Source organism: Nelumbo nucifera, chromosome 2, assembly GCF_055504915.1.
Source record: "Nelumbo nucifera cultivar China Antique chromosome 2, China Antique-T2T, whole genome shotgun sequence".
NCBI lineage: Eukaryota > Viridiplantae > Streptophyta > Magnoliopsida > Proteales > Nelumbonaceae > Nelumbo > Nelumbo nucifera.
In genome coordinates, this window is record NC_142650.1 from 113,638,599 (window position 1) to 113,661,881 (window position 23,283).

The 23,283-nt window shown below is 43.2% G+C and overlaps 1 protein-coding gene across 2 annotated transcripts; it reads left to right on the forward strand.

Moving 5' to 3' along the window:
• Window positions 1–12,324: 12,324 nt before the first annotated feature.
• Window positions 12,325–15,477, forward strand: LOC104611165 (ARM repeat superfamily protein). Of its 2 annotated transcripts, none has more exons than XM_010278106.3 (3): window positions 12,325–12,551; window positions 12,991–14,309; window positions 14,821–15,477. In XM_010278106.3, the coding sequence occupies exons 2-3, from the start codon at window positions 12,999–13,001 to the stop codon at window positions 15,298–15,300; spliced, it is 1,791 nt and encodes a 596-aa protein (XP_010276408.1). In that variant the 5' UTR covers window positions 12,325–12,551; window positions 12,991–12,998; the 3' UTR covers window positions 15,301–15,477. The 2 variants fall into 2 exon arrangements, with proteins under 2 accessions (XP_010276408.1, XP_010276409.1); XM_010278107.3 differs by having other exon boundaries at window positions 12,325–12,538.
• Window positions 15,478–23,283: the final 7,806 nt, after the last annotated feature.

Consider the following 23,283-nt stretch of genomic DNA (forward strand, 5'->3'; position numbering starts at 1 on the left):
ATCTTAGAAAAACCAAGCTATAACCATGAAACTTCATAACACTTTGCAGTTTGCACAACTAATGTGGATCCATGATTTATTTAAAGTGAAAAATAATGGATAATGGGTCACTTTTCATGTTTATTTCCAATTTAAGGACAATCAAATTTATTTTTGTAATTTATGAAAGTGGTTATGTTTTTACATACGGGCTTTTTTAATAAATTAAAATTTGTAGACATGTGTCAGAGGAATTTCTTTGGTCTAGAAAAGAGAGTAAGAGTTCTACCAAGGCTCTGTTTGAAGGAGTATAAATACAAATATGTAGAGTGCAAAATCTTGTATTTTATATTATTTTCTATGCATTTATATTGTCCATATAATTTGTATTCATATCTTTACATGGAAGGGGTAAAAATATAAATTTGTAAAATGCCAAACCTTGTATTTTGATGTATTTGCACTATATATACTTGTATTTTTATTCTTTCCAAACTGAGCCTAAATATCAAATTTTGTACCAAAAAATGAAGTTCACATTAGGTAAACCTAAACAAAAAAAAAAATCCCATGTTGACTTGGAGTTGGTCCCTTATGTAAATAGGGAATGCATGGCTATTGGCTACACTGGGCTACATTGATCATTAAAATATTAAATAATGCATAATTGCATTCTACATGTAATGTAATATATGTACTATTTTATGCCTAGATCATATTATTTTGTTCAGCTATATCTTTTTAATGAAAATGTTAAAAGGTGGGATTTGATGTCCAATAAGTCTTTCTTTTTGACAAAAAAAAAAAAAAAAAGTGGGACAAGATGCACCTTTTGCATATATCTCGAGAAATTATCCAAAATGGACAAAAAATCACCCCAATAGGGGTGGGGTACAAAATTTAGAATTGAAAGAACTATTTGTTCAGTCTAGCATTTATATCATTTTTTTTGGAGAGCCCTTTTAGAGACTCCTAGGACATAAAGCGGTGTTTGGCAATGTTGTTGTTCCAGAAAACAGTGACACATCAGCGTTATGTTGGAAAAATTGGTGCTCTAAGAAATGTCAATATGTTTGGAACCATTTTTTTATAAAAAAACGGTGTTCCAAGCCATGCCTTGGAAATCAAGAAAGTGTGGTTTGGAGCAACGCTAAATTCGACGTTTTCTCAGGTTAGAGCTCATTACTGTCAACGAGGACATGATATGGTAGTGACGTGGACTTCTTATAATGGGTACCAATGCTGAAAACAGATATGGACCACCAGTACTAAACATAAGGTGTTGTTGTTGCTCCAGGAAACGTCCTACCTAACAGCAACGTTTCCAAACAAACCAAAAAAAAAAGACACCATTTTTTGAGAAAACGGTACTTCCAACCCACATATATACAACATCATTTTATGAGAAAAGGGTGTTGTATCTTCAGCTTCAATGACAAACATATACTTAGGGAGTTAGGGCAAGTAAAGCTTGCACCATGCTAGATACCATTTCATTTTTGCTCTATTGAAGTTCAAAATTTGCATCAAAAGTTGCCATGCCAAAAGCTATCAAAAAGTTGGCATGTCAAATTTTTCTACTGGCTTTTGTAAAGGTGAAAGTAGGACACCCCGATGTAGCGCAATCCGGTCACTCCTAGCTGGCACTCACATGTCTCCTGGAAGATACCTGAGATGGAGAAGAAGAAGAGTTCCCGGTGGGTTACCCGGCGGGAACACTCCGATGCTTAAGTTAGTGCTCTGTAGGAGAAGCAAGGAGAAGACGGAGGCTAAGAGTGCAGATAGCGCAAGTGTAGAAGATGATACCTCGTTCTTTGGGAATAGGCTCCTTAAAAAAGAATTTCGTTGCATCAGGCCCACTGGCCTCTGACAGGGCAGGTATAACCGCCACTGTTAGCCTGCCGCAGCCGTTACAGGCAGGGCTAAGGTGACACGCGCGGGGCCGCCATTGCAGGGTACGTGCCTGTCAAGTGTAAGACACCCTCTAAGGTGGCAGGCACGACGCTGTCTGACGAGAGATATGGCTGTTGTCCCCAGATTTGTCGGGTACGGTGGTCGGGCAGGAGATCTTCCTGCGATATGCCGAACTACCCTCCCGTGAGTTACCCTATGCCGGGCTATCTCGTGAGCGGCGAGCTACCTGTGGCAAGCTAAACCAAGCTGTCTGACCCGATGTGTCTTCATCTCGAGGTATTTATAGGCGAATCGGTGTGTTCCTGTCTGGGAGTGGCCCGAGGTCCACTGGGAGGAGCTCAGGTATTAGAAAAGGTCAGGGGGCCCCGAGCCCGGGCAGCTCAGGGTGCCTTAGCTATGGGGATGAGGTGCAGGCCAGGCGGCTCCCGGCGAGCGGTCTATCCCGCCGAGTTGAGGCTGCGTCTGCTGTGCTGTCACGCTGAGTCATCGTTTGAGCAAGGTCACGCCCATGTGTACCCGGGCTACGAGGTCGGACCAAATCACCCTCCATCAATTGCCCCCCCACTCCCTGTGCTGGCGGTGTTGACCCAGCGTGGGGAGTTCATATCGCGCCAGGTGGATTTGGCTTCGGTATTCATGCGGCTTCATCACGCATTTCGCCAAGCTGGACCGGTCTAAATCCCAGCTCAGTCAAAGGGAACTCGGGTCGCGTCCAGTTTACGCGCGGACGTCACACGATTCGAACTTCGCGGACGCGAAAAAATGCGCTAAACTGATTTCACCTCGAGGGACCCGTCACCGGTTTTTCTGAAATCCGTTGAATCGTCTTGATCGTGACCGTTAATGCTCGGGCTCAGCGGCTATAAATAGTGGGGGACCCTTGGCCATTTCTTCGCCACAAAGTCTCTAGTGTCAAAGTTGAGCTCACGTCTGAGGTTCCTAGCTCGGGTCTTCTAGCTCGGTTCATGTTTTCTGTGGTGAGTCCCCGAGCTCCTCTTTCTTTTCCGAGCATTCTTTCCCTTCTGTCTCATAATGTCGTCTAGCGTAGATGTAGATAGTCTCATCGATGAGCCCGAGGTGGGTACCTCGGCTCAGGGTGGCTCCTCTACCGCCCAGCCGTCCGATGTGCGTGTGGCTTCGGGTCATTTGGCATCCACCTCCCACCGAGGTCGGGTGCCAGATAAGTTCGGCCCTTCCACCATGACCCCGGAGAGGCTCCAAGACCTCATACAGAGGTTCAACCTCCCTGGGCAATATTCATACAGCCTTCCTACCGGCAACTTTCCATGGGAGCATGGTCCTGACGGGATCGTGATCTTCAGGGAGCAATTGATAGTCGGACTCCGACTTCCTCTCCACCCCCTGATTGTTGAGGTGCTGGTGCACTTTAACATCACTTTAGACCAACTTCACTCGAACTCCATACGGAATGTGACGGGGACCATTTCCCTTTGTTTTGACCGATCTCTTTCCATTGACCTAGATGTCATCGGTACAATCTTGGCCATAAAGAAGAGTGCTTCAGGCACTCTCCCCGGGCACAGACGGTCTTACTATCTGTCTCCCCGCCTGGGTTCCAAACTCATGCACAGGCTCCCGAGTAAAGTCCCAGCCTAGAAGCGGGACTACTTCATAGTTCGGAGTAGCACGGGGTGGCCCTTCCCTACTGATTGGAGAGTGGCTGCTCAAGACCCCAGTGTCATCCTAAATGGGAAGACCAAGAAGGCACTCCAGTCGCTGGCTCAGCTCGGGTTAAATTACAAAGACTTCACAACTGAGGAGAAGCTCATCCAGGCCGGCTTGAGCCCGGGTAGGTTTTCCTTTACTTCGGCTTTTTTCCCACATATTTACTTTGGGGTTACTAACGCCGAGCTTCGCTGCAGGTCCCATGGAGGTGGAGAAGATTGATGGTCAGATGTTATTTCGCCAAATGAAGAGGAAGAAGCGCGTGACCAAGAAGGCACGCGTTGAGTCTCCCCCGTTCTCTGCCGAGGCTCAGTCTTCACTGGCTCCAGCTCCGGAGCCCGAGCTCCCCTGTCCTCAACCCGTCATCAACTTGGAGGAGGACACGGTGCCTTGGGGTCCCGAGATGGCGACAGAGCCCACCACAGAGCTTGCCGAGACCGTCGCTGGGGGGGCTACAGAAGCCGCTCCCGAGGCACGCCCTGATGGGGCTACAACCGGGGCCTGTCCTGTTGATGCCGCCGTCGAGGCTTCTGAGGAGTCCACCCATGCGGCAGAGATGACGACATCTAGCTCGGAGAGCCAGGGGGTGAGAATATTCTGAACCCCCGGTGTAGTCTCCAGAAGAGCAAGGAGGCTGCGTACCTGGAGGAGGTCACGGAATGGGCTAACCTCACTCCTGGTCAGCTTGGTGGTCGGGCTGCTTCTCATGCCACGGTGGTGAGTTTCCTGTGAAAGACTCTCTTTTCTTTCTTTCTCTCTCTCCCTCTCCATTTTTTTTGACTGGTTTCCTTCTTGTAGTTGAACACAACCGTGCGTGCCTTGACCTTCCAGTCCGATCGGCACCTGAGACGGGCTCTGGAAGTTGAGAAGTTGTCCCGTGAAGCCCATACTGAACTGAGGGAAGCTCGGGGTCAGATCCACCGCCTTCAGAGCGACGCCTCAGCTCAGAAGAGCTTTATTGAGGTGCTATTGGCAGAGAAGAACGAGCTGGCCCGAGACAAGGACAAACTGAGGGCCGAAGTGAACGGGTTTAAGATCGGCCAAGAAGCCTTGAGGCTTGAAGTTGATAGCCTCAAGGCAGACTGGGACTCCCTGAAGCTCGAGGTGCAGGGCCTCAAGGAAGCAAAAGGAAAACTAGAGCGCGAGGTGGAGTACCTCCGAGCCGACCTCAAGGAGAAGACAAAAATCTTTGAGGACGCCTTCCAGGAGACCAAGGTGCAGGCTATTATCGATTACGTACAGTCGTTGAAGTTCGACGACGTGATGACCAAGGCCTACTGCAAGGGCTTCAAGCTCAGCTGGTGGCTAATCAGGCACCTCTACCCCAATCTGGACACAAGCGCTATCACTACTTTCCGGATCACCGATGACATAGTGCATCAGTCGGCAGATGATCCAGACTCTGAGGATGAAGGCGCCGACAACGAAGCAGAGGCTGCTGGCCCAGTTACTGCCCCCGAAGAGGTCCCTGGCGAAGACAACGAGCCTCCAAAATAGCTTGGTCCTTGTATTTGCAAGCTTAGTCTTTTCTTTTTCTTTTTCTTGTAACAACTTTTGTAATGAAATTTTCATAATGAGAAATTCACTTCGCCAAACACTTTTGCAATTTTCTTTTACTTGCTGAAGTGGTTGTTTGTTCCGAACTGTTAGGTTATCAGGCTTATAGTCCATTCTCCTGGAGTCTGCCTGTACCGAAGAGGCAACAGGGTCTTATAGTGCCGAGGCTATGTTAGCTCGGCATTTTGGCTCTTAAGCTCGGGGAGTGGTTCGTAGCCTACTCAGTTGTTACAGATAGTATTGTCTTAAGTTGACAATATTCCATGCCCGAGGTACTTGTTTCCCTTCGAGGGTCTCGAGCTCGTACGTTCCTTCCCCGAGCACTCGTTTCACTCGGTAAGGTCCTTCCCAGTTGGACCCGAGCTTGCCAACGCTAGGCTCAGGTACCATAACTTTACGGAGGACCAGGTCGTCAATGCGGAGGTTCCGCTTCTTGACCCTGGCGTTATAGTACCGTGCTATTCTCTGCTGGTAGGCTGTGGTCTAGATGTACGTGAGGTCCCTTACTTCGTCGAGTAGATCGAGGTTGGTACGCAGCTCATCTTCATTCGTCTGGTCACTATACGCTTCTAGCCGCAACGTAGGTACTTCGCTCTCTGCGGGGATAACTGCTTCGGTGCCGCAAGTGATGTTGAAGGAAGTTTCTCCCGTGGCGGTCTTTTCCATGGTTCAGTAAGCCCATAGGACACTGGGTAGCTCGTCCACCCACAACCCTTTAGCTCGGTCTAACCGTGCCTTCAGTCCACGGAGGATGGCTCTGTTTGTGACTTCTGCCTGACCGTTTGCTTGAGGGTGTGCGACTGAAGTAAAGTTCTATCAGATCCCCATGTCTTGGCACCAGTCTTGGAATTTGATGTCATCGAGCTGTTTGCCATTGTCAGAAATTAGTACCCAAGGTAACCCAAAGCGGCACATGATGTTCTTCCAAAAGAAGTTTTGGACATTTCGGGCTGTGATCGTTACAAGGGGTTCAGTCTCTACCCACTTGGTAAAGTAATCCACTGCTACTACTAAGAACTTCCTCCCATCCGTTGCTGGCGGGAATGGCCCGAGTAGATCGATGCCCCATTGTGCAAAGGGCCACGGGCTGGTGAGATACTTGAGGTCGGCAGCAGGTTGGTGGTGGTTATTGGCGTGCTTCTGGCATTTGTCACATTTTTTAACGAGCTCAATGGCATCTGCTTTCATTGTTGGCCAATAATACCCTTGTCGAAGTGCCTTTTGGGCGAGAGCCCTGCCCCCTAAGTGTCCGCCGCACAGATCCTCATGAGTGTCGCGGAGTACGAGCTCAGTTTCAGTAGGTCGCAAGCAACGCAGGTAGGGGAGCGTGTAGGATCTCCGGTATAGCCGTTCGCCTATCATGACGTATTTGGCTGCCTGGCGCTGCACCCTTCTGACTGCATTGCGATCTGCAGGGAGGGTCCCGTGTAGCAAGAAGCCCGCGAGTGGATCAATCCAACTCGGCTTTGCTTGAACGACAGGAGCAACCTCCTCTGCCCCCCCGAGAATGCTAGGCCGAGGCAGGTCCTCTATGTACACGGTTCTCATGGTGATGTCGCTAGTGCTGACTAATCTGGACATGGCGTCGGCCTCAGCATTCTCCGATCTAGGGATTTGCCTGATAAAGTGCGTCTGGAAGTTCAGCAGGGCTTCTCTAACGTTGGCTAAGTAGGCGATCACGGTTGGCTCGTGAGCTTCGTATTCGCCAGTGACCTGGTTGACCACGAGTTGGGAGTCGCTGTAGATAACGATGTGCTTGGCTTTTACTTCTCTGGATAGAGCTAGCCCAGCTATCAACGCCTCGTACTCTGCTTCATTTTTAGATGCCGCGAACTCGAAGCGTAGCGCGTACTCCAGTTTCGTGTCACTAGGGCCATGCAGAACTATTCCGGCTCCACTGCCCTGTTGGTTCGAGGAGCCATCTACGTGAAGGATCCAGGGCTCCTCATCCCAGCTCGCGCTCGGCCGAACTAGGAGAGATGCCACACTAGCGGCTACCTCACGGGGCTCAGACTCGACCGGCCTGGGAGCTTCGGCTCACCCGAGCTGGGAGCCTCGTGCTCAACCGGCCTGGGAACTTCGGATCTGAATGTGCACTCGATGATGAAATCCACTAAGGCTTGAGCCTTGATGGCAATTTGCGGCTTGTACTGGAGTTCGTACTCGCTGAGCTCAACGACCCACTTCGTCAACCGACCAGAGACCTCGGGCTTAAGTAAAATTTGCCTCAGAGGTTTGTCGGTGAGGACGATAACAGTGTGAGCCTGGAAGTACGGGCGGAGCTTCCGGGCTGCAATTACCAGTGCATATGCTAGCTTTTCTATCTCTGGATATCTCGTCTCTGCTCCCTGCAATACTTTACTAACATAATAGATGGGTCATTGAACCCGATCTACTTCCTTTATTAGTACCGAACTGACTACTTCGTCGCTTGCCGAGAGGTACAGTTTTAAAACATCGCCCTCATCGGGCCGGGTTAAGATCGACACACTAGCGAGGTATTTCTTGAGCTCGTCAAACGCGAGCTGGCAGTCTTGGGTCCATTCGAACCCTTTGCTCTTGATTGCCTTAAAGAACGGCAGACAACGGTCCGTCGATTTGGACATGAAGCGGCTCAGGGCGGCTATGCGGCCATTCAACCTCTGAACCTCCTTCAACTTCCGGGGTGGTCTCATATCTAAGATGGCCTTAATCTTATCCGGGTTGGCTTCAATGCCGTGCCGGTTAACGATGTACCCTAGGAACTTGCCCGAGGTCACACCGAATACACACTTGTTTGGGTTCAATCTCATATTAAACTTACGCAGAATTTTGAAAACATAATGCAAGTCTTGTATTAATTCATGCGAAAATTAAGTTTTGACGACCATGTCGTCTACATAGCATTCTACTTTCCTGCCAATTAATGGAGCAAACAACTTATTTACAAGCCTTTGAAAGGTTGCCCCTGCGTTTCTCAACCCGAAGGGCATAACCTTGTAACAGTATAGACCGAACTCCGTGATGAAGGCAGTCTTTTCTTCGTCCGCCGGGTCCATCTTGATTTGGTTATAGCCCGAATAGGCGTCAAAAAAACTTAGCAACTCGTGCCTTGAGGTTGCGTCTACCAAGCAGTTAATTATGGGGAGCGGGAAGCAGTCTTTTGGGCAAACACGGTTTAGGTCGGTGTAGTCGACGCACATGCGCCACTTGCCGTTGGTCTTCTTTACCAAGACGGAGTTGGCTACCCAGCTTGGGTAATGGACTTCCCTTATGAAGTCAGCAACGAGGAGCTTCTCGACCTCCTCGTCGATCGCTTTCCACCGCTCCGGGGCTAGGTTTCGTTTCTTCTGTCTAACGGGCCTAACTACAGGATCAATATTCAACTTGTGAGTTATAAAGTCGGGGTCTATACCGGGCATCTCTGCCGCGGACCATGCAAAAATATCGAGATTTTGAAGTAAGAAACTTACCGGTTTGGATCGTAGAGGACCCTAGACGGAAGTACCGATATGAAGCGTCCGAGCTGGGTTTGCTGCTGAGGTCGGGACTACGACTGTTTCTTCCGTGGGTGCGGCTCGTTCTTCGCCTTGCTCTGTAGGCCGCTCCAGTTCGAGGTCGTCGGCCACCTTGGTCTTTCTCTTCAGGGCGGCGACATAGCACTTGTGAGACTCGAGCTGGTTGCCCCGCGCTACCCCCACACCAAAGTCTGTTGGGAATTTCATAGCCAAATGATAGGTGGAGACCACCGCCCGTAGGATATGGGTGATCGGCCGACCTATTATGGCATTGTATGGGGAGGGGGTCGCAACCCCCGGGAAGTCGTGGTTGAGTCTGACTACGCCGGGCCATGTGCCGACTTCCACAGGTAGTGTTATTTTATCAAGGGGCTGGACTTTCTCCGCTGAAGCCCACCAAAGGAGTGTCCGTGGGCTTCAAGTCACTTTTCTGCAACTGAAGCTGGTCGAACGCAGCTTTGAAGAGGATATTGGCCGAGCTGCCCAAGTCAACAAGTACGCGCCTGACCTCGAAGTCGTTAATTCTCAACTTTATCACGAATGCGTCATCGTGGGGGTAGTAGACCCCTCGCGCATCATCTTCCGTGAAGAGAATTAGCTCTTTTGTCCTCGGCTGCTTTGGAGAATTTTGTTCATCTTGGGTGGCTTCACGAACTGACGTTCGAGCTGCTGTTGAAGTACAACCTGCGACGATCGAACCTCCCACTATTACGTGGATGGTGCCCCGAACCGGCCTCTCTTCCGGAGGCTGCCTCTGTTTTATTATTATTATTTTGTACAAAGTTCCTTAAATATCCGCGACGGATGAGCTCCTCAATCTCGTCGCGGAGGTTTTTGCAATTTTCGGTACTATGACCGTGATCTCTGTGAAAACTGCAATACATATTCTTATTTCTCTCGTTGGGATTTCCCCTCAAACGGGGCATCCGTGATCACCATCAGGATTTCGGCCCACTTCGCATTCAGTGGGGTGTAATCAGTTCGGTCCGCTACAGGAGCTCGGAATGACTGACCCGACTTTGCCCCCCGAGCTGCATCCTTTTTCTTTCAGCTGTCCCCTTGACTGGAAGGCTCTCCTTCCCTTTTCCTCTTTTCGGGCGCACCTCGCCCTTCTGGCTGATCTCTTCTTCGGTGGCTAAAAACCTGTCAGCGAGCTTAAGAAATTCGGTTATGGTCGCCGGTTGGTTGACGACCATGTGCCATTTGAATTCTTTGTGTGTCACGCCTTTCTTGGCTGCTGCGAGGTGCACGGTGGGGTCCAGGCGCGGTATTTGCATGCAAGCATCGTTGAACCGTTTGACATAGTTTCGGATGGATTCTCCCTCTCTCTGCACTATGTTGAGGAGGCTTTCTTTAGTCCGCGGGTGGTCGTGGGTTCGATTCCCACAGACGGTGCCAAATGATGTAGCGCAATCTGGTTACTCCTAGCTGGCACTCACGTTGCTCCTGGAAGATACCTGAGATGGAGAAGAAGTAGAGTTCCCGGTGGGTTACCCAGCGGGAACACTCCAATGCTTAAGTTAGTGCTCTGTAGGAGAAGCAAGGAGAAGACGAAGGCTAAGAGTGCTGATAGCGCGAGTGTAGAAGATGATACCTCATTCTTTGGGAATAGGCTCCTTAAAACAGAATTCCGTTGCATCAAGCCCACTGGCCTCTGACAGGGCAGGTATAACCATCACTGTCAGCCTACCGCAACCGTTACAGGCAGGGTTGAGGTGACTCGCGCGGGGCCGTCATTGCAGGGTACGTGCCTGTCAGGTGTAAGACACCCTCTAAGGTGGTAGGCACGACGTTGTCTGACGAGAGATATGGCTGCTGTCCCCAGATTTGTTAGGTACGGTGGTCGAGCAGGAGATCTTCCTGTGATATGCCGAACTACCCTTTCACAAGTTACCCTATGCTGGGCTATCTCGTGAGCGGCGAGCTGCCTGTGGCAAGCTAAACCGAGTTGTCTGACCCGAGTTGTCTTCATCTCGGGATATTTATAGGCGAATCGGTGTGTTTTTGTCTAGGAGTGGCCCGAGGTTCATTGGGAGGAGCTCGGGTATTAGAAAAGGTCAGGGGACCCCGAGCTCGGGCAGCTCGGGGTGCCTTAGCTATGGGGAGGAGGTGCGGGCCAGGCGGCTCCTGGCGAGCAGTCTATCCCGCCGAGTTGAGGCTGCGCCTGCTGTGCTGTCACGCTGAGTCATCGTTTGAGCAAGGTCACGCCCACGTGTACCCGAGCTACGAGGTTGAACCAAATCACTCTCCATCACACCCTATTTTCTTGTCCATGTGCACAATGGATTAGGCTTGTGTTGTTTGGATTAAACGTGATTATCCTTAGCATCTATAATTAACTATGATAATAACACTTTTTTTTTTTTGGTAAGTATGATATTTACAACTTGGAACTTCAGTTTCAAAATAACAAGAATTAGTTATAAGATAATTAGAGTCAGCTCAATTCTCAAAAAAACGGCAATAAATGTTTCTCAACAACTTTTATTGTTTTTTAAGAAAAGCACCGTACAAAACATTTATTAGATGCTTTAGGACTCAAATCAGAAGTCAGAGTGTTGTTTGGATCCTGGTTTTATTGGTTAACCATATAGTTTAGGGAAAATGACATTCAGAATTTATAGGCTCAAAGTACAGTTGGGGTGGGTGTCCGTTCGAAATTTATGTCAATTCATGGGTGGGCGTTGGTGTATAAAGTGTGAATTTTTTACTTTTTGAATGTTTATAACTCTGCAATGGAAATTAGAAATCTGTATTGGAGGTGCTTATACTTTTCTGAATAGTTTACCTATCCAATTTGCCAAAACCATAATTTAATGGGGACCCAGAAAGGCCATTAATTCATGTTTTGACAGTCCGATCCTAGCCGAATCTTAAAACAAATGTCAATGGAACTAAGCTAACCTTATTCCTCCTCACGTAAAAAATAAAAAACTCCATAGGCTGCATTTGTTTGAGGTAAAAATGTAAATATGTACACTAAAAATCAATCATGCACTGGTTTAGATGAATGCAAATGATGGGGACCAGTGGGAAAAAGAAGATCGGCTTCAGCCAGTGCAAGGCCCGTTCGAACAGTCAGTGCAATGCAAATGATGGGGACCACTGGTTTAGATGAATGCAAATGATGGGGTCCAAATGCCTTGAAAATTTGACGGGGTGTAAAGTTTATCCCAGTTATCATTTACATCTCAAACAAACGCGGCCTCAGTTCTCTTTATCATTTACGATGAATCAACTATCATTTTCAGAAAAAATAAATAAATAAAAAACTATCAAATGACAGAAGAGATGCCCCCACCAATGGATCAGATTTTGTCATTTTGTTTTTGATTTTTGTTTTTTCCAGGCTTTCAGCACCGTTTGTCTATTTTTTTCTTTCTTTATTATTTTTTAAAGTTTAAAATAAAAAACGAAAAGTCGGAAGGAAAAGGGAGCGGGAAGTAGGGAACACCAAAAATTTGCGGCGCGTCACATATTAAAATGACAATATTGTCCTTCTCCTTCTCAGTTTTCGCAGCTCCATGTCTTGGGCCGTGTTGGCCCATGAAATGATGAATCTGAATGTACCGCGTACAGTATCAGGGGCAATTTCGTCCCACAACTAACGAAATGGGGACGGCGGGGGAATTTCAGACAAAGTTTTGAATTTAAGACAGTCAAAGACTCACAGTCTTCATATTCGAGCTAGAAAAGGAGAGAGAGCTTCGGAGAGTCTCGGACCAACTTCCTCCGATTCGTTTCCAAACTTTCCAATCTTTCGATCTAAAACGCTTGCTTAAGCATCCTTCTCTACTGGGTTTTCTTTCTTTTTTCTCTCTTTGATCGATACTACGGTTTAGAGAGAGCTTCGTCCTTCGAAGTTCGAGCACGGCGATGTAGAACAGATCAGCGGTTTTCAAAAGGTACTTTGTTCGGGTGCGTTTTCTTCCTCTCTTCGTTTTAAGGCTTTTAGTTCATTCAGAATCGAAAAGAAAAAACAAGTTATTGATAAAAACTTGCCTATTTGTTTTCTTTCTTGTCTGCTATTTTATCAGTTACAGAGTGAAAGTCGTCTTTGATTCTGCCATTTAAATAAAGCAATTATCTTCTTTTTAAGCTCATCTCGTGTTTTCATCATTGAGGCAGATCCATGTGGGAAAAATCTTTGAAAAGAAACAATCAGTGAGATGAATCGAGATTCTGTAATTGGATTTCTTGAAGAACCCATCCACTTAATTTTCTCAGTTTTTTTTTCTCCAAAAGCTCTACATTTGATTTCTATACAAACCCACATCATTCTTTCAGTTCTTTATGCCACAAACTGCATCTATGCTTTGAAATTTCAATTAAACTAGAAGCTTCTCTGTTGCTTCAGCTGCAAAGATGGGCAGAAATTTGAGTTCAGTACTCCAACAACAGCTAGAGAACCTTGACAAGGATTCAGAGAGTCGAAGATCAGCAATGAAAGCACTGAAGTCGTACGTGAAAGACCTTGATTCAAAGGCCATCCCTCTCTTTCTGGCCCAGGTTTCTGAAACCAAAGAGAACAGTTCATCCGGGGAATACACCATTTCTCTCTATGAAGTCCTTGCCCGTGTCCATGGTCCCAAAATTGTCCCTCAGATTGATAATATTATGTCCACCATTATAAAGACCTTGACATCAAGCCCAGGATCCTTCCCTCTTCACCAGGCCTGTTCGAAGGTGGTACCTGCCATTGCAAGATATGGGATTGATGCATCGACTCCCGAAGACAAGAAGAAAATGATTATACACTCCCTGTGTAATCCCCTGTCCGATTCACTCTTGGGTTTTCAAGAGGGGCTTGCCTCCGGGGCCGCCCTGTGTCTGAAGGCTCTTGTTGATGCTGATAACTGGAGATTTGCTTCGGATGAGATGGTGAATGAGGTTTGTCTGAAAGTTGCAGGGGCTTTGGAGGAGAAGCCTACCCAGACCAATGCTCACATGAGCTTGGTTATGTCTTTGGCGAAGCATAACAGCCTGACAATTGAGGCTTATGCTAGGTCACTCTTAAGATCTGGTCTGCGGATATTGAATGCTGGGGTTGTTGATGGGAATTCTCAGAAGCGGTTGTCATCCATTCAGATGGTGAATTTCTTGATGAAGTGTGTGGATCCTCGGAGTATTTCCTCGGAGCTGGGGACGGTGATTGGGGAAATGGAGAAGTGCAACTCTGATCAGATGGCATTTGTGAGAGGGGCTGCTTTTGAAGCGCTGCAGACTGCAAGAACAATAGCCACAGAGAAAGGTTCAAGGTTTGAGAAAGATGCAGGCTCAATCACGGGGTCAAACTTTAGTAAGAGAAGAGATCATTGCAGGAGTACAAAATCACCTCGTTCTGTATCACCAGAATCACAAACTGTCAATTCTTTCATCGAGTATGATTCATTGACTGAATCACCGATTTCAACAGGCCAAATTTCATGTAACTTTGATTACAGCAGAAGGTCTGTGAACCGGAAGCTCTGGAGGAACGAGAATGGGGGAGTTGATGTGTCACTAAAGGATGGTTTATATTCAGAGGTGGGTATGGGTAGTAACGTCTCAAATATGTTTCTTGAGGGTTTTGGGGATGGTGAGCGCCGCAACCAAGGAGATCATTCAGAGTTCTCAGGGTTTGTGCTGGACAGTCCAAGAAATTGTCTCCCACGTAGTGCCACTCCAAGCCCTCAGGTAAAGTGGTAAAACTAATCTTATATATCACACAGACACAGACACAGACACAGACACAGACACAGACACAGACACAGACACAGGCACAGACACAGGCACAGACACAGGCACAGTGAGGTGAGGACCCAGTCCAATAGATGGGGCCCTCTTTTATGCTAAAACTGGTATCAAAATCCCATCAATTTGGGGTATTGGGTGTTGGGTGAATGGCAGCTCAATGATAGTGAATGCTTTCTGATTCTGACCTTTTCAGGTTAAATAGATTATGACTGCATGTAGTCATTGGAGAAAATAGGTAAAAGGAAGTAATGATAGCATACATATGTCAGAGAGTGAACTTTTGTATTGCAAATGAAGACCTCAAGCTAATTAAATATGCTAAACATACTTTTTGGCACAAAATTGTAATTTCAGTGCATGCATCTAATCAGGGCCCATGTTACTAAAAGGTCATTTCTCTAGCGAAAGAATAGCTGATGTTAACTTTTCTTTGTTTATTTACATGTTTCAGAGGCCACGCTCTCAGTTCAACATTGATGATATCTTTACAACGCCAAGGAAGCTCATTCACTCCCTTCAGGATCCAAATAATGTCAACTCTGAATTTGCTGAGAAACAAGCCAGATGGTTCAGAAGCCCAGCCTCTAACCATTTACAGTGGAGCCCAGCAAGCAAATTCAACGGGAAAGAAGTCTTTTATGAATTAAATGGTAATGTTGGAGGCACTGAACAGCCATCTGAAACTAAGGGGAACGTCCAAGTTGGGTCTGAATCGGTGTCATCAACTGGGGATGTTCCTGCTGATGGTGATCAAGTATCCCATGAAGCAGTTCTCAAAGATAAAACTGGACTTGCAGGCAAAAATGTAAAATGGAGAAGTGTAGGACAACTTGTTCTAAATTTGGTCTGTCTCCTCTCCGTTCTTCTTGCAGTTTTCATGTCAGTAATTGGGACTGATAATCAGGAAGGCTGTAATCTTGTTCCGACCTAATTTGTTCAGTTTGTAAACAGAATATTCATTGGATCTTGCGTTCAGAGCTCTATATTATTACCCCCCTTTGTTGTAACTTTGAGTGTTTTCATTTGCTCAATGAAGGTAATTAATATATTGTTCTTAGCATATTCATTTGCTTTGTTTTGCCTAAACATTTTTAGTATGATTTTGATATCTGAATTGTGTACATATTGCTCACTCCTTTCATCTTCAAGCCCCTCAATTGTTGGTTTTTATAACAGTAGAAGCATCTACACATGTTTGCTGCACCATTCATGGTATGAGCCATGAATGAATATGTCAAATTCATCAGACCCATTTCTCTCTAGTCCTTACTACAAGTCTACAACCGAGTTTCTTTTGCCCTGTGCAATTTATATATCTATATATTAAGTATGTTTGTATGTGTTTGGAACCATGGGTGTTTTGAACTGTTTATTGACACGTAGGTGCCATTAGGCACTTCATCAATAAAACATTGAATAAATGCCTACCTGTTGGGGGAAGTGCTAAAATGAAGCTTTCCCCAACAATAGGCATGGACATAAATCAAGCTTGCTTTTACAAGTCTCTATGTGTACATGTGTACAGGTCTACATAATGGGGGAAATGTTGAAGTGGTGACGTTTTGATAAACATCTATGATCTATCACAAAACATCTAGGGAACAAAATGCATGCTAAAATGGGATGTGCTAAGTTGACACTTTCCTTATTTCTGGTTGTTTTTGAAAGGCACTTACCTTTTTTCTATTTTTTTTGAAAATTTCTAATTTTAAAATTGAAAATAACTCAAGCGGCCAATCGCCTTTAAGATAGTTATCTCTCCTCATTAACTCCCCATTAACTCTCTCTCTTCTTTTTATTAACTCTTTTAATTATATCTTATAATTGATTATGACATAAACTCTCTTTAAATAACTATTCTCTATTCTATACATTATTTCATTAAATTCATTAACTTTATATCTACATCCATTTTAATTTAAGGGTAAATTGGTAAAACCTCCCCTAAATTTTTTGGTTGTTGCTGAAACCACTCCTAAAGTTTGGTAATTGCAATCACCTCCCCTAAACTTTTTAACATAGTTGCAAGTATATTCCCTTCCTTTGAATCCTCTAAAAAGATGTATGAAAATGTCTAAAATACCTATGCAATTGCTTTTGACCAATATGTTTATTTTCCAAATTTTTTCCTCTTATAAATGATTATCGAAACCCTTCCTAGCTTCAATAATAATTGTATGGGTGTTTTGGACATTTCATGCCTTTGTTAGAAGATTATAGGCTGTTCATGGGTCTGGTTGGGTCGGTTTATTGGTGTTTTCCCAACTGACCCGACCTAGTTGGTTTACTTAGAAATGAAATTGAAACTGACCCTGTACTAAGTAAAACCGACCTGGTTAGTTTGAGTCGGTTTGGATTGGTTTTGTGAATGATTCTCTTGGTGTGAACGGTAAAGGATTCAAGTCTAAGAAGCGAAGGTTGGATTCTTGGAAATTAAAAATGATTTAATGGATTAAAGCTGAAATTTTATATATAATATGTATATTTTCACAAAAATATATTTGAAATATATATTAAAACTGAAATATGTCTGATATATATATATATATATCTGAAATATATTATATATATAATATATATCTAAGTCGGTTCGGTTTCGGTTTTCACGAGCCATCGGTTTATGTTTTTTTGTAACTCGAAATTGATCAGTGCTGAAGAAAAACTGGCCGACTTGGGTTGGTCGGTTTGGGTCTTGTTATGAACAACCCTAGAAGATTATAGTAGAAGGAGTCTACTTGCATTTATGTCAAAAAGTTCAAGGGAGGTGATTGAAATTACCAAACTTTATAGGAGGTTTCAGCAATTTACCCTTAATTTAATTATAATTTTAGATACATTAGATATATTTTCATTATATTATAATTATTAAAAAAATTAATTATATTAAAATAGAGATATTCAATGATTAATTATATTAATTTTAGATACATTATCCATAACTACATTTATGTGTGTGTATATAATATTTTTAATTTGTACATTTTATTTTAATTTTTAAATTTTTATAAATAAAAGCCCAAAATTGAATTTTAAGGCCAGAAATTGAGTTTTTTTTTTTTTGTATAAAGATTGCGAAGCATTACTCAAAATAAAAAAAAAATCACCCCCAATTGGATAACCAAGCATAAACTTAACTCCATAGAAGTTCTCAATACCTTGTACATTATAACTTGTGACCCAATGACTAGATCAAAAAGGGTTAGTGGTTCAAATTCAATTGCCCATATTGAATAGGTTTTCACCAAATCAATGGTTTTTGACAAAATGGTGGGTTTTAGGAAAACTAAAATTATAAATAGCCGTAGGTCATGATTTGAATGGTTTAATTGTCTAAGTCAGTGACATGTTGAAAACATTGAATAAAATATCATAAAAACTATAATTAATTTATATTTCATTTAAAAATAATAAAAACTAATTAACCATAGTAAAAAATAATTTATTAAATTACTTATATAAAAAATTATTAATTGTTGTTATTGATAAAAATATTTTTATAATATAATAAAAATAAAGTAATTAATAAAAACTAATATCAATTTAAAATTAATTTAAAGCTAACACAAAATTATCTAACAATTATTAGTATAACTAATTTCTACTAAACTAAAACCAACTTAAATTCCACTAAAAAATAAAATCTTAATATAATTAATTAATGTTAGTAAGGATTAATAAAAACAAAAAATAATAAAATTTTATTAATTTTGAATATTGTTTAGTTAATTTATAATCTATTTAAAATCCATTTAAAAATAGAAAAAAATCCAAAAACCTTGACTTTCTAACAATCTTATGAACATTCCCTGTGTTTTGACCTTAACAAAAACCCCCCTATTGTTTTGAAAAAAAGTGCAAAAACTCCTTCCTAAAACTCCGTCAACACTCCAAATTCCAAATGGAAAGTGTTTATGTAATTGGAAATGTCATAAAACTCCTTCCTAAAATTTTTGAATAAAGCACGTGCATCGCACATGTCGAGACTAGTAAGAAAGAAAAGCGAAAAAAGCTGTTTGATAAAACAAAGGCCGGGATGATTACAGTTACAGAGTACACATCAAGTTGCAACACCATCAAATATTGTATATGCTTCGATTTATAATTTACACAATTCAAGTTATTGACAAAAAATAAAAAAAGAAAAAGAGAATATCTTAGACAAGCAATAAAAATTGTTAAAAAGAGGGTGAAAGGAGGTTATCAAGGACATTTCCATTCTTTTCCTTTTAATACATCCAAAACTTTTGTTTCATTGAAAGTTACCAAAAAACTCATGTTGGTATATAATCCTCATCCATACCTGCACTTCTCAATCAATACCCACTTTTGTCTTTCCAACTGCATGTTTTTGCATATAGAGTGGAACTGATCTCCATTGCATTTAATCCAACATTCTTACCCAAGGTTTTAGGTAAAAGCATTCAGCAAATTTTGCAATACCATATTGATCTAACCACCAAAACAACAAAAAAAAGGAGAGTATGCCCAAACACCACCAATTTTCGAGTCTAACCCGCCAATGGGAGAAGGGCACGTTGACCAGGCCAACGTTAATGCGCTCTGCTTGGTTCACTCGGACGGTTGATGCAGACATGAACCAATTCGTGCGGACACGAACTGATCTGGAATACAGACAAAAGGGCTTCTGCGGTTCATCCACGGTGACAAGGAGACCTCTCGCGGCGACGTGTTCTTCTTCTCCTCTTCTCTTCTTCTTCTTCAACAAGTAGCTCCAATGGTAGGGCCGATGGCCATTCTTCTTCTTCTCCGGTATGACCGTTCCTTTCTATTCCATGTTATTTTTTTCTCTTAATATTCCAAGCAATGAATATTAAGAGTGCTAAACCCCACTCTTTTTGAAATGCACAATGATCCTTAAAGATTCGTCAGGTTCTTCATCTCTTCAATCTTTTGTCCATCCCCAGTTCCTCCAAATAAGGGTGGCCATGAGTCGAGCTCTTTATGAGCTATTCGAGCTCAGTTTGGCTCGGTTTCAATCGAGTTTTAGTCCAATTTATAGGCTCGATTAGTAAACGAGCCGAGCTCGAATATTATAATAATAATAATAGTATATATAATTATAGAAAATTATATATATAATAAAAATATTATAATTCTTAATTTTTTAAATATCAAATAAAAAATATTTTTTATATATAATTTTTTATTTTTATAATATATTTTTTCTCATATCGAGCTCAAACTTATGAATTTTTGACTCGAGCCGAGCTCAAGCTCAATGTTCTATCTCGAACAAAGCTCGAGCCTTGTACAAACTTGGCGAGCCGAACTGGAGCCTCATACTACTATTTGATTCAACTCGGCTCGAGTCCACCCCTACCCACAAAGAAGAGTGAGAAAGCGTCTCCGAGCTAGATAATTCTTCATGCTTGGTAAGTAAGTAATGCTTCCACAATTTTTGAGCTTCAATCTATGTAATTTGGGAAGTTTAGAAATTGTTTTGCAGAGTTTCTTGATAGGAGTTTCTGAACCGTGTACCCAGAGAGTAAGGAATCCGATGAATATTGTTATGATGACCACCACATTGCTGTAGGATTGTTCTTATTCTCTCGCAGGAACTGAACTCCTCAAGAGCTTTTGCCGAATGTACTTTTGCAAAGTATTGACAAATGGCGTACACTTAATCAATGACAAGCCTGTTCGAAGAGTCTGAATCTTCAATTTTCAAACATTTCTAACTAAAGAGCCAGTGCGCAAAATCATGGATTAGATCATGCATTCGATAAAGTGAGTTTTTATTTGAAGCACCTGTTGTTAGAGGAAGGGAATCCAAACACACCACAACATCACATTAGCATCTCATACTACTAGCATGGGATAAATTGATTGTAACATTACACCATGCTCTGCAGTCCCGGCGCTCGTGCAAGCTGGCTTTGCACTAGTCCACCAAGTCCCGGCCAAACACTGCAATACCGATGTTACCACTTGCGCCGCATAAATGCAATTAGAAGGCATAGTGTAGGCTCTGATACTATTTGTTATGTGCTTTAAGAGAATTCATGCCTAAAAGCTAGCTGTTAGAGGGAGGGAACCCAAATGCATATATACCCCACAACAACATCCCATACTACCGATGTGGGATACCTCACATCAGCATCCCATACTACCAACATGAGACAAATGGATCGTAACAACGCCATTGTTTGTGCTTTGAAAGAAAGACGTAGAAAACAAATAATTGAAGTAACCATGTCCCATATTTTCTATTTTTCTCACTGCATGCGGCGAAATAAATCCTTCCACTATCCATAAGTGGACTAGTTTATTCTTCTCAAATTCAGAACCCTTAGGAATTATGGAACCATATGTAAAGCATAGCCTCAACTATTTAGAAAGGGCTAGACAGCTTTCCAAAAGAGCCTGAAAAAGCTCATTGTTGTCTTCCAATAGGTCCCCATAATTCACTATTCAAGATATTTGTCTAATCTTCTTCCTCGATAATTTTGGAATTCAAGAAATGCCCGAGGACCTTCGCTACCAGGGGCAGACCAGTACACTTGGTTTGAACTTTCTCACGCAAGGTCGAGCTTACCACCGGAGCTACTTGTGGAAGAAGAAGAACTCTTTGTTGCCGTCGATGAACCACCGGAGCTCTGTCGCCGCAGATGGAGGAAGGGTTTGGTGGATAGGTAGGGTTCAGTGGAAGGAAATAAAATCAAAGAAATGAGGTCGTTTTGCCTGTGTTCCAGACCGGTTCATGCGGACACAAACCGATTCCAATTAAATCAACCAGACCACGTTAACGTTTAAACGCACGTTAATGCTGACATGATCGACGTGTGCTCCTATTCGCGGGTTCTCGCGTCCAGTGCACCCATGGGTGCACAAAATGCGGACTCCCAATTTCTTCTACAGAAATAATAGAATATGTTTCAACTGTTGGTAGGATAGCAACTTATATAAGAGCAGGATAAGAAAGATTTCCTTTTAAAAAATTAGATAGGACCAAATGTCATGTTAAGATTACAAGAGCAACAGAACCCGTTGTATGGCAAAATAGCCATAATTCAAACTTTGAGCTGATGTTCAGGACCATGAGCCTGTGTTAGAAATCAAAACAGGTATTGGTTTGTTAACAATGAAAGAAATTCCACACCAAGTCAATGATGTGGCTCATTTAAATGAATTATGTCAAAACCAAACAACTTATTCCAACAAATCATTGTACATGCTTGAAATAAGTATAATTATAAGCATATATCGATAATTACAACCAAACAAGAATAATGCAAATAAACCAGACCAAATGTGACATATGCTCTAGTTTTTTTATAGTAATAGTTAATATGGACCATGAAGGAAGATTTGTATTGGGAATTCTTAATTTGAGAGCATTGACCCGGAAGGAGATTCTTAGATGGTCATTTGATAGCTCCGGTGCCCCCTTGGCATCCCGCATCCAATATGAATATATAACTTTCAAATGGAACTCAATCCAAAGAACTTTGTGTAGATGATGAGCCCTTGTGATGGGTTTGGTAATACATTATGATACGGAACCAAGAAGGATGGATGGAGAAGATAATAGTTTCTCTTGATGTATTACCAATTCAATAGGTTACAACTCTATTTATAATAGAGCTAATTATAATAGGGATACAATAGAGAGACAAGGTCGGCAACCTAAAGAGGATACAATAAGGAAAGAAGTAAGAGATGAGAAGATAAGATATGTACAACTATCTCCTAAAAGGAAGGAGATAATGAAACCAATTTTGATAGAATACGCTAACATCCCCCCTCAAACTCAAGATGGTAATGTATCAGTCATCTGGAGTTTGCCAACGAGAGCACGAAAGTGAAGAGGAGAGTGAGCTTTGGTAGACTGATCCTGGGAAGGGACATGAATAAGGCGAACAGTATCCTCAAGCACATGATGACGAATAAAGTGACAATCAGTCTCAATATGCTTTGTGCGCTCATGAAATACATCATTGTGGGCAATCTGTATGGCGCTACGATTGTCACAGTGAAGAGGGGTTGCAGATGAATGAGTAATTCCCATGTCATGGAGTAACCATCGTAACCATAACAGCTCGGAGGTAGTGTCAGCAAGAGCTCGATATTCAGCTTCAGTACTGGAACGAGAGACAACCGTTTGCTTCTTACTATGCCAAGATATAAGAGAATCTCCAAGAAAGAAGCAATAACCAGTAGTGGAGCGTCTATCAGTAGGATCACCGGCCCAATCAGCATCAGAATATGCAATCAAATGAAGAGAGGAAGAACTGGAGTAGTGAAGTCCATGAAACAAAGTGCCCTTGACATAACGGATGATCCGAAGCACAACAACATAATGAGTAGTGCGATGGGCAGACCTGAACTGACTCACAATATGGATAGCATACGCAATATCAGGACGAGTAACAGTAAGGTATACAAGACTGCCAACTAGTTGCCGATATAAGGTGAGGTCACTTAGAGGAGTACCATCAGTGGCTGGCAAATGGGCATTAGGCTCAATCAGAGTGTTAACAGTCTTAGTATCAGTGAGTTCTGCACGAGAAACAAGGTCAGTGGCATACTTGGTCTGAGACAGATAATATCCCGATTGGTCGGAGGAGACCTCAATGCCTAAAAAATAAGTTAGTCGGCCAAGATCTTTCATTTCAAACTGTTTGCTAAGAAAGGTCTTAAGAGCGGAAATGCTCTACAAATCATCGCCAGTAATGATCATGTCATCCACATAAAGGAGGAGAAGTACACAACCCTGAGAGGTTTTTCGGATGAACAAAGCATGATCATAAGTGCTAGATTGAAAACCAAACTAACAAACAGTAGAGCTGAATTTGGAGAACCATGCTCGAGGCGCCTACTTAAGTCCATATAGAGCCTTACGGAGACGACAAACCTGATTAGAGAGATGATCATAACCAGGAAGGGACTGCAT